Genomic DNA, 11,391 nt, shown 5'->3' on the forward strand with positions numbered 1-11,391 from the left:
CAGCCAGAGCCCTGCATGAACAACGAGCAGTGGACAGACATGTAGGGGAGGATTTGGGGGGTAAATCAAATGTAACGATAAAAAAACTATTTCACACTTCCATGCGACACCTAGTGGTCAGGGTATATTAGTACAGCCTTTTTTATTGATTTGAAAAAGGTTATTCTTGTGAACATTACATTACCATGATCTGTGAATGTCAACTGCCTAAATCATGAATTTTATTATGTGAAATCTCTTGAAAATATCGAGTTTGTAAAATGTTGAACCTAAATCGTTGTTCAAGAAACATGCAAAAAAAGGTCCACCTGTAACTTCTGTCAATAAAGGAAATATTTTCCAAGTTCCATTAAATAAAGAATACATGTTTCAATTAAAGGATAACTGCACCTCAATTTCTTAATTCTTAATTATCTTTCTCCCCATTTGCAGCACCATTTTGGATTTCAACACGAGGTTATGCGCAAGCGTAACGTTGGTGCGGCCCGGACTGCCTTCAGGCTAGCCAGGGGTCTACAAGGCAAAAGGTATTCAAAATAGAAAATGTGTTTGGATAAGATGAATTATATATTATTAATATTGTTTCAAAATATATATAGGAGCAACCATGTCAGGTTTTAACCTTTTGAGCAGTGCGTTTAAAATACTGTGGGAGGGACTGTGCCGGCACTGGATTCCTGCAGAGAGAAGCGGGGGAAATACATGTGTATAACTTTAAATATCTTAATCCAGTCGATTAGTTATTTTACAAAACATATGTATTTACAAGTTGCCACAGAGAGAGACAGAAGACTACAGGTGAGAGGTAGCCATCTTGTTGTTTGACTAGTTTCAGAATAGTCTTAGCATTGCTCATTTTGTTTTAAGTTTGCCTTAAATTGATGTTAGCATTGTCTGTAGTTTGCCTAAATTGAAGTCAATTCAGTTCAGCTGCTGAGTTGGTGAAAGTAAACAGGTTGTAGAAGGGAGTTTCTGTCTAGGACTAGCAGGAATTCTGTTGCAGGAGGAGCCAGGTGGGGCCAGTTAGGTGTGAATGGGGGGCAGGTAGACAAAAGCTACTTAAAGCAGCTGTTGAGACACAGCTGCACTGTTTCTCGCTGACAAAAGTTAGGCAGTTGACTAGCAGCAGGAACCAAGAGACGTGTTAAAAAACAAAAACAAAAAAAACGAACATTTAGAAGCATGTGGCCACTACAGTGTCAGGTTTGCAGAATGATTGCCTTCCTGGATGAACTCATCTAAGAAGGCTTCATTTGTGAACGTTGTCGGCAGGTTGAAATCCTAGAGATCAAGGTTCGTGATCTTGAGGCTCAGCTTGTCGATCTGCGCTGTATTAGGGATATAGAAGAATTGGTCAATCAGCCCATGAGTGAGATGGTGTGCACGCCAAAACCTAGGAGAGTTGAGACCTTAGAGCAGGACAGCGTAGAGAACTGCTGGGTTACAGTAGGTCGTAACCGCAGAAAAGGGTGCGCACAACCCCTAGAGACACCCCAAGAGCTTGAATTGCCCAACAGGTTCCAACTGCTGGACACCGAGTTGGACAGTGACAGCTCAGAGGGTGATGGGGGGGCAGTTGAGCACCAGAGCACCATGGTGCCCACTCCCCCCCAGAAGAAGGAGGTAGTTATAGTAGGAGACTCAATTCTTAGAGGTGTAGATCACACAGTGTGTTCTAGTGACAAGGAGACCCGCATGGTATCTTGCCTGCCTGGTGCTCAGGTTGCAGATCTCCCTAAACTAGTAGACGGGCTACTGGCCAAAGCCGGGGGGAATCCACTGGTCATGGACCACATTGGAACCAATAACATAGGAAAAGGTAGGACAGAGGTTCTGCAAGACAAATTTAAAGAGTTAAGAACAAAACTAAAGAGCAGAACCTCCATGGTAGTTTTCTCTGAAATATTTCTGGTACCATGTGCCAGGCCAGGGAGACGGGCAGAGATTAGAAAGTTTAACACGTGGTTGAAAGCTTGGTGTAGGGAAGAGGGGTTTAGGTTTAAACCCTAAGAGAGATCAGGATAAATGAGTAGGAGGTACTAAAGGGACTAACAGAATTAAAAACAAACAAATCACCTGGGCCAGATAGGATATTTCCAACAGTACTTAAAGAAATGAGGGAAATTATTTATAGGCCGCTAACTCAATTATTCCAAATGACACTTAGAACAGGGGATGTGCCAACTGACTGGAAGACAGCAAATGTCATACCAATCCACAAGAAAGGGGACAAAACTGAGCCAGGAAATTACAGACCAATCAGACTCACCTGCATCACCTGTAAAATGTTGGAAGAAATGATTAGACAGAAAATAGAGGAGCATCTTAATGAAAACCATATTCTTGGAGATAGTCAACATGGGTCTAGACGAGGCAGATCATGTCTTAATAATCTATTGGAATTTCTTGAACATACAACTGCAGCTGTAGATCACGTGAAAGCATATGATATGATATACTTAGATTTCCAAAAAGCTTTTGAGAAGGTTCCACACCAAAGACTGATCCTCAAACTGGAAGCTGTAGGCATTCAGGGTAATGTAAGTAGATGGATTATGAACTGGTTGATGTATAGGAAACAGAGGGTGTCGATTAGAGGAGTCGCTTCTAACTGGAGTGAGGTTGTTAGTGGAGTTCCACAGGGATCAGTACTAGGGCCTGTGCTTTTTATAATCTATATTAATGACCTGGACTCTGGGATAGTTAGCAAACTTATCAAATTTGCAGATGATACTAAAATAGGTGGCTCAGCAGATACAATCTTGGCAGCACAGGCTATTCAGAGGGACTTAGATAATATTCAGTTGTGGGCGACACCTGGCAGATGAAATTCAATGTGGACAAGTGCAAGGTAATACATGCAGGTAACAAAAATGTCCACTATAATTACACTATGGGAGGTACAGATCTAGATGAAGTAACGCATGAGAAAGATCTAGGAGTCTATGTGGACTCCTCACTTTCTCCATCCAAACAATGTGGGGAAGTAATAAAAAAGCAAACACAATGTTAGGGTATATTGTCAAAAGTGTAGAATTGAGAACAAGGGCAGTGATGTTCAGACTGTACAATGCACTAGTTAGAGCTCATCTGGATACTGTGGACAGTTCTGGGCTCCACACTTCAAGAAAGATATCGCTGCTCTAGAGGCAGTTCAGAGGAGAGCAACCAGACTTATTCCAGGTCTGAAGGGAAAGTCCTACTGAGAGACTGAGGACCTGAACCTTTTCACCCTGGAACAGAGGAGACTACATGGGGACTTGATCTAAGTCTTCAAAATCATGAAAGACATGGACCACATCAAACCAGAGGAGCTTTTCCAGATCAGCAGGGACACACGCACCCGGGGACACAAATGGAAATTGGGCTTCAAGGCATTGAAGACAGAAAACAGGAGACACTTCTTCACACAGAGAGGCGTCACAATCTGGAATAAACTACCCACCGATGTGGTAGAAGCTGAAAGTTTGGGAACATTGGATCACTTAGATATTAATGGACACCAAACGAGCACGATGGGTCGAATGGCCTCCTCTCGATTGTAAACTTTCTTATGTTCTTATATGTTAAAAAGTAACAATGTATTAAAATAGAAATAAGATTGAACACTTGGAGGAAAATCATACAAAATATGTTTATTAGTTACATCTCTAAATATTACCAGTTTATTTAGTAGTAGGTTATACATATGCAGACTACATACATACATAAATGAACAAAAGAATAAACATTATTTTATATATATTATATATCCTAACAAATTGTCCAGAGAAAGCAAAGACAAATATGCATGCATGAGCAGAACTGAAAAATTGAAAGGCCTTCCAAATATAAAACATTTATCCCAAAAATTGATATATTTCTTGGGCGTTTTGTAGAAGAGGCTAAAATGCTTACAGAATTAGGTGTAACATGCAGGAAAATGGGCAAGACCTCAGTAGTGAGCACATTGTAGGTAGTTAGTTATAAGTCAATTTCCGAAGTAGAGTATGAAGACAAAATATTTAAGAACATGAAAATGGCATTAAGAGAAAACGTGATCTAAAATGGAGTTAAGGTGCATCTCCTTCAATTAATCTGCCCCACCTGTCAGAATTGCCTCGGGCTTTACTCCTGACCACACGCACTGTGCGCTCTTACACGGCAACTCACAGAGCTGTGGCTTCAGTGTGCAATGAAGAATGATATATAGGTTCACCATCACATCAAATAGCCATAGATGCACAACTACTCAGTATTAAACACCTCAGAATATGGCACGATTACTCAGATCATTAAAAGAATGAAGGTACTGGAAAGCATCTGAACGGAGAAACTGGTTGCTATTTTGTAGTTTGCCCTGTCTGAAAGGAATACTGCCTGGAATAAGCAATGGAATCACACTACCGGGTCCCGGCTACGCACAAGGTAGTTTACGTCCTGAAGAGCAGACACTGTTCAGAGAAGCTGTGGCAAACGACCACAGACCATGGTTTCTAGCAGAATGGTTGTAAACGGACAAAAGTACGAAAGCAAAGGCTACACAAGCGCAGTGAAAACTAACAAAATAGAATAGATTTCATTAGCTAGTATTAAATATAGGAATAGTCCTTTGTACATGAATCTTGATAAACATATACAAACTCCTTACAGAGGGGTGCTTAATTTAATACATTATAAGCGTTTACCACAGTTAGCTTGCAGAGAATATAGATCACACACACTATTTTAACCAGATGTCTTGTTTCCCTTTTGATTTGTTTTGCATTCCTATACTTCCTACTGGTTTAGTCTTTGAAGTCAATATTAAAAAGACTAATATGGGCAGACAAACAGGACTGGGTGCTGAAACAGAAACATGTATTTAAAAGGGTAAAGCCCCAGTCTCATTTTCTCCCAGTAACGATCAGTCATCTGTGTTTTAGACATGTTGAGGCGACTCAAAATGAAGAACCAACTGTTCAACTAAACATATCTGAGGTTGTAAAACGATAGGTTATTATCATAACTATGGGAGGAATAGAACTAGATGAACTATTAACAACATAGTTAATAGTTGTTAGGTAAATGATGGCAGTTATTAATCTTTGTTTCTCAATTCATTTTTTACCAATAAACCATAATTTGAAATTATTTCCATAGTTTCATTAGGAACAACTCCTATTATTCCCATTTTCATTATTATTATTTATTTCTCTAATATTTCCTTCCAACGTGCCATTGTCTTGATTTGTATTTTACCCATTAAGGGACATTCATTGTCTCTCTCTCTCTCTATATATATATATATATATACACACCGATCATAACATAACATTATGACCACTGACAGGTGAAGTGAATAACACACTGATAATCTCGTTATCATGGCAGCTGTCAGTTGGTGGGATATATTAGGCAGCAAGTGAACATTTTGTCCTCAAAGTTGATGTGTTAGAAGCAGCAAAAATGGGCAGCGTAAGGATCTGAGCGACTCTGACAAGGACCAAATTGTAATGGCTAGACGACTGGGTCAGAGCATCTCCAAAACTGCAGCTCTTGTGGGGTGTTCCCGGTCTGCAGTGGTCAGTACCTATCAAAAGTGGTCCAAGGAAGGAAAAGCGGTGAACCGGCGACAGGGTCATGGGCGGCCAAGGCTCACTGATGCACATGGGGAGCGAAGGCTGGCCCGTGTGGTCCGATCCAACAGACGAGCTACTGTAGCTCAAATTGCTGAAAAAGTTCATGCTGGTTCATATAGAAAGGTGTCAGAACACACAGTGCATCACAGTTTGTTGCGTATGGGGCTGCGTAGCCGCAGACCAGTCAGGGTGCCCATGCTGACCCCTGTCCACTGCCAAAAGCGCCTACAATGGACACGTGAGCATCAGAACTGGACCACGGAGCAATGGAGGAAGGTGACCTGGTCTGATGAATCACGAGTTCAAGGTGTTGACTTGGCCTCCAAATTCCCCAGATCTCAATCCAATCGAGTATCTGTGGGATGTGCTGGACAAACAAGTCCAATCCATGGAGGCCCCACCTCACAACTTACAGGACTTAAAGGATCTGCTGCTAACGTCTTGGTGCTGGATACCACAGCACACCTTCAGAGGTCTAGTGGAGTCCATGCCTCGACGGGTCAGGGCTGTTTTGGTGGCAGAAGGGGGACCTACACAATATTAGGCAGGTGGTCATAATGTTATGGCTGATCGGTGTATATATACATTATATATATATATATATATATATATTTTTTTTTTTTTTTGGATAAACCTTCATCCATAACTTCCCAAAAGTTAAAACTGAATTGGCACTGCTCCAAAGCCAATTCTATCGCCCAATAGACTTTTTATGCTATAAAACCTTTTTAACTAGAGCAAATATGTATAATTCGTTCTTTACAAAGCATTGGCTTTGTTACCACATACAATTTTAGAACTAGTTTTTGACTCAATTCCCATATACAATAATACAATACAACATAGGAGCATCATTCAGTGTGTATCCACTTACAGTTACATTGAAACATTACATATCATTTCACATTTCAGTCACACAGCCAAACAGCACAATTCTCAATCCAGTAGTCACTCTATTAAACTATGGAAAGGATAGTTAATGAAATGCCCATAGTCCCACCAGACTCTGTATCCTTCAGTTGCAATTAGATTTAAAAGATTTAAAAGAGGTTGGAGATGTATGACTATTCATGTTTCTTTTCAATCTATTTCCATATTGTTTCTTCAATAAGAAAGTGTCCAATCGAGAGGAGGCCATTCGCCCCATCGTGCTCGTTTGGTGTCCATTAATGACTAAGTGATCAAGGATCCTATCCAGTCTGTTTTTGAATGATCCCAAATTGTCTCTTCAGCCACATCGCTGGGGAGTTTGTTCAGATTGTGACGCCTCTCTGTGTGACAATCACTGGTTCTTAACCCCCTGCAGCGATCCATGATAACACTGCACCTCAATGGATGGGGGGTGGCTGTCTTATTATTTAAAAATATATAACAAAAGGGTCAACAGCTGCATGCCCCGGGTCCACAGACGGGCACCCCCACTGAAGAAACCCTGTCCTGAAACAATCTGTCTCGCACACTGGCTACGATCCCTTGATTTATACAAAGTGCCCCAATCATAATCTTAGTAAGACCCCCCCACCACTATATTTATAAATAATACAATTCACAATGGAGAATAGCAGAGCAAATACAAACACGTGTTTAGTTCGTATGTGTTAATAATAACACACTGCTGTGTTAAAATCCACAGGCCTGTGTGGGACAAACGCACGAAGGTTAAACACAGCTGCGGTGCGCGGTACTGAGCGTGCGCACTGTCACGCATTCCCGGGCATCTCCACGCGACACCGTGCGGGTCCCGCGCCGACCTCTGCTTGACCTCCAACACCCGCAGCTCGGATAGGAAGTGCAGACACGGGAAGGCGTTTCTGGATCATTTTCAGTTCCTCGAAGAGGGCGATGGCGCAGTCCAGCGGAGCGGAGCCGGAGGACGAGATGGCCGCCACTGGAGGGGAAGGTACGTCTTTATTTCAGGTTATCAGACGGGATCCTCACTTTCGCTTGCTCTCCGGTGCTGTCTGCGGTGGGAATGCGCATGGCTTGGGCTCGTCTGTGACGTGCAGGTCGGTGTCTGATCGTTGGACCTGCACGTCGTTTCTCTCGGCGTGGTATCGACCCGCTGGAGCCGGCCTCTGAGGTAAACCGCTCGGCCGGCTCTGCCGCTAGGCTGCCGGGGTGGAGTCGGCGAGCCGCACGGCTGGTTACACGGACACGACACGCACTGCTCACGCTCCTGGCACACTACGAAAACGGCAACTTGTACCGCAGATCCCCTCAGATATGCGCAGATCTGCGGAATCCCAGCGACCCCATTGGTGGAGCCGCGCAGAACTGCGGACATCTGCGCTACTGGAAAGCGACTGCAGTTATTCACCCAGTCTATGATTTATTTATTAATTATTATCGTTCCAGATACTGTTGATGATCGAATAATTGAACAAGGGGCCATTGTTTTCCGAGGGTAAGTATTCAACGATGTTTATTTTTCATTTATTTTTCTCATTTTAATATTTAACTTTAACCATTTGTAAGATTAATCTTGATAAACATATAAGAAGGGGAGGTTAATTGAATTCCCTTAAGCGTTTACCCCAGTTAGCTTGCATAGAAAATATACAATACAACCACACACTGTTATTTCACCAGATGTCTTGTTTCTCTTTTGATTTGTTTTGCATTCCTGTACATCCTACAGGTTTAGTCTTGTAAGTCAGTATATCAAGACAGTGAGCTACTGCTCATATGCCCAGACAAACAGGTCTACTGGATACTAAAATAGAAACATCTCCTTAAAGGGGTAAAGCCTTGCAGTGGGAGTGCAGTGTCCGCTGTGCATTTTCCTGTCTCATCCTTCTCCCAGTGAAGATCAGTCCCCTGTGTTGTAGGTATGTTGTTGAGGCGATGCGCACGGACAACCCAGATGTTCATCTGGATTCAGAGGACTTGGGAGGACGACCCCAGGAAGGACAAGATCCTCAAATTAAAGAGATCGTTCAGCATTTACTTGTAATCGCAGATGAGCTCAACAGAAATGCTGAGCTGGAACAGTATGTATTTCCATGCCTCATGTAGTCAACAGATTTTAGTAGTAATAGTAGTAGTAGTAGTAGTAGTAATGGTAAGAGTAGTACACAGACTGTTTAAAGGAGACTAAATAAAACTCTATATATGGGAATAATTAGGAAGAACACATAAATATGCATTAAATACCTATAAATATGCAAAGCTAACAATTATATTGGATACTAAATAATAAAAAATATAGCTAATGAGTGGATAGGTCAAACCCTCTGGTACATTTCTGGTGGACAACTCTCACAAAACAACAGGACGGTTTGTTATCAATACAGCCATGTGTGCCTCGTCGCCTGAAAGCGTCCAGGCAGGGAAATCGCATGTTTTGAGAACTGAGCGTCTCTGCTACAGACGTCTCGAGACACAGACAGAAAGGCAGCGACGCACAGGCCCTGCATGAGCCGGAAGGGATCGATTTGAATAAATCCGATATGGGTGCTGATCAGTAATAGAAAGTCTTGCAGCAACATGTGGTATGACGTGTCAGTTCCCTCTCTTGCATTCGCCCGACTCTCCACAGCCTTATCGACACAGTGGAGTTTGATTCGGCGCAGGATCTGTTCTTCACTGTGGCCAGGAAGATATTTGATGACGGCATCAACTGGGGAAGAATTGTTGCTCTCTTCCATTTCGGATATAAGCTCATATACAAGGTAATGTTTAAGAAGCATCAGTGCACTTACTGTTAAAAGCCGAATGAAAATGACATGTTTTGTGTTTGGATGTGATAAAACTATTTCTGAATTATAATCGTGAAAATGACGAGCATTGCTCTTGCGTCGATTTAATGGCCTTCATTCTGAATATAAAGATCTCGATAATAAAGTATATTCATCATTACAAATATGCAGCTTTTCCAGAATATGACAAACATTTGAAAACAAATAATTCCACTTATTAAGATGATTATCGACCTATTAATCATATCATATAGATTGGAAATAGTCTTATCCTGAAAGATAAAATGACTCAGAAATAAGTGACGACCGAGGAATGTGACTCGGCTCCAGTTAAACTGCGATGGGTTTCTTGATTTAATGATTTATTCCTTCCATAGGCAATCACTTGCAACCACAGTGACATCATTAGGAAAATCATCGGCTGGGTGTTACAATTCCTCAGGGAAAACGCTTTGCGCTGGATCAGAGCGCAAGGAGGCTGGGTGAGTCCGAGATTAGGGTTTCCTTACATGCCCACACACACACACACACAGCACGTTCACCCAAGACACACACACAGACGCACACTGTGTGCACATGCAGGGCAGGCTGTCCGGAAGCTCTGGGGACTTGTGGGGGCGCTGTTGGTTTACAATGCAGACGTGATTATTTAAGGAAGCCATATTTTGCCAACATGTTTGTTGGGTTTGAAATACATTGTGGTCGGTGCCATTTAAACTGTAGTGCCTGCAAATGAGCCTCTCTAGAACATGTGGCACCTCCCACAGGCTGCCTGGTCAGAGCAGTTCATTCTGTATCAGTCAGGGATCATAATAACAAATATAAATTATAACAGTTAGCTCAATACAGTTGAAATTGGCTGCAGTGCATTTGTGTTATTAAGACAATACGGTAATTTATCGAACGTTTTTTCTACTCTGGTTCGGTTCTGGTAACTGAGGAAGAAGTAAAAGCGTTTCTCTGACCTGATGGACGCTGCTGTTGTCTTCTCCCGTCGCAGGAAGCAGTCCAGGCCCAGTTCCAGAGCCTCTCGTGGCACAGCGTGGCCATCTTCGTGGCCGGGGTCCTGACCGGCGCGCTAGTGTGTTGGAAGGTGTCCTCGTGATCTCGGAGAACTGACCCAAGTCCTGCACGTTCACTTTAACGCAGTATCGGGAGCCACTAACCCAGCTCTGCTAACGCGCACACCGGCACGAAGCCACTCGAGGCCCTTTGAACACAACGGTACATCTTTCTGCTCATTGATCGCTGCTTTGATGTCAGAACATGTTTTGATGAGATTAGTAATTTCAACGTCAACCTATTATGAAAATGTGTTTTAAAGAGTGCCTCTCCTGACTGATGTCTTTGTGCAGATACTGTTATCATCCAAGGAAGAGGGAATCAATTTTTATACTAGTACTGTTTGTTATTAACTATTTCCATTGGTTTTTAAGGTTATTTTATTGTTACAAATGTGTATTATGTACTTTTCCTACTGATTTTGTCTCTTATTCTCAGTTATCTGATGGCGCAAACTGTTCAAGACTCTTTGCTCCTCACTTCAGTGAATGTCTGGTATGGGTGTGAAAACGAGGAATCCCACAGTGCCTGCTGTACTCGTCTGTCCTGTTTAAGTAGATGATACACTTGGGGTTGTGATGTGTAGTAACTATGAAATTATATCCGTTCAGGCCCTGAGAACTTGATGATCTTGTGAAATACTGTTTTCATTATTGAAAAGCACAAAACCAATGTAATTTGTGATGAAAATATAGCTTTGATACTTTTAAATAAATATTCTTCTAGGGAATTTCCAGAGTACGGTATTTGTGTTCATTGTTTTGCCTATACATGTATATAGTAAACTGAACTATGGCTTTCCATGATGACTGTTTTACATATCCCACTTCCTCATATTTCCTTGCTTTCCAAATATGAACTTTGCTACCATCCTGTTCTATGACTGTAGTCTGTGGCACGCACGTGTGTGGGGCTTTTTAACCAGTAATACAGTGGATTTGTCTCGGCCTGTGTGTGGATTAAACAGCTGAAATACAGACATACCCCCCGCCTCTCCACACCACCACCACCACATACAGTCTCTGTATTAA

The 11,391-nt window shown here is 42.1% G+C and overlaps 1 protein-coding gene across 2 annotated transcripts; it reads left to right on the top strand.

The window, feature by feature from the left end:
• The first annotated feature begins 7,245 nt into the window (after nt 1-7,245).
• Nucleotides 7,246-11,090, top strand: LOC136747614 (apoptosis regulator BAX). Of its 2 annotated transcripts, XR_010816532.1 has the most exons (7): nt 7,246-7,500; nt 7,956-8,004; nt 8,429-8,590; nt 9,139-9,271; nt 9,676-9,780; nt 10,299-10,522; nt 10,654-11,090. XR_010816532.1 is itself a non-coding variant. In XM_066700585.1 (6 exons), the coding sequence occupies exons 1-6, from the start codon at nt 7,443-7,445 to the stop codon at nt 10,401-10,403; spliced, it is 612 nt and encodes a 203-aa protein (XP_066556682.1). In that variant the 5' UTR covers nt 7,246-7,442; the 3' UTR covers nt 10,404-11,090. The 2 variants fall into 2 exon arrangements, 1 of the variants encoding a protein (XP_066556682.1); XM_066700585.1 differs by having other exon boundaries at nt 10,299-11,090.
• Nucleotides 11,091-11,391: the final 301 nt, after the last annotated feature.

This window comes from Amia ocellicauda, chromosome 4 (genome assembly GCF_036373705.1).
Source record: "Amia ocellicauda isolate fAmiCal2 chromosome 4, fAmiCal2.hap1, whole genome shotgun sequence".
Lineage (NCBI taxonomy): Eukaryota > Metazoa > Chordata > Actinopteri > Amiiformes > Amiidae > Amia > Amia ocellicauda.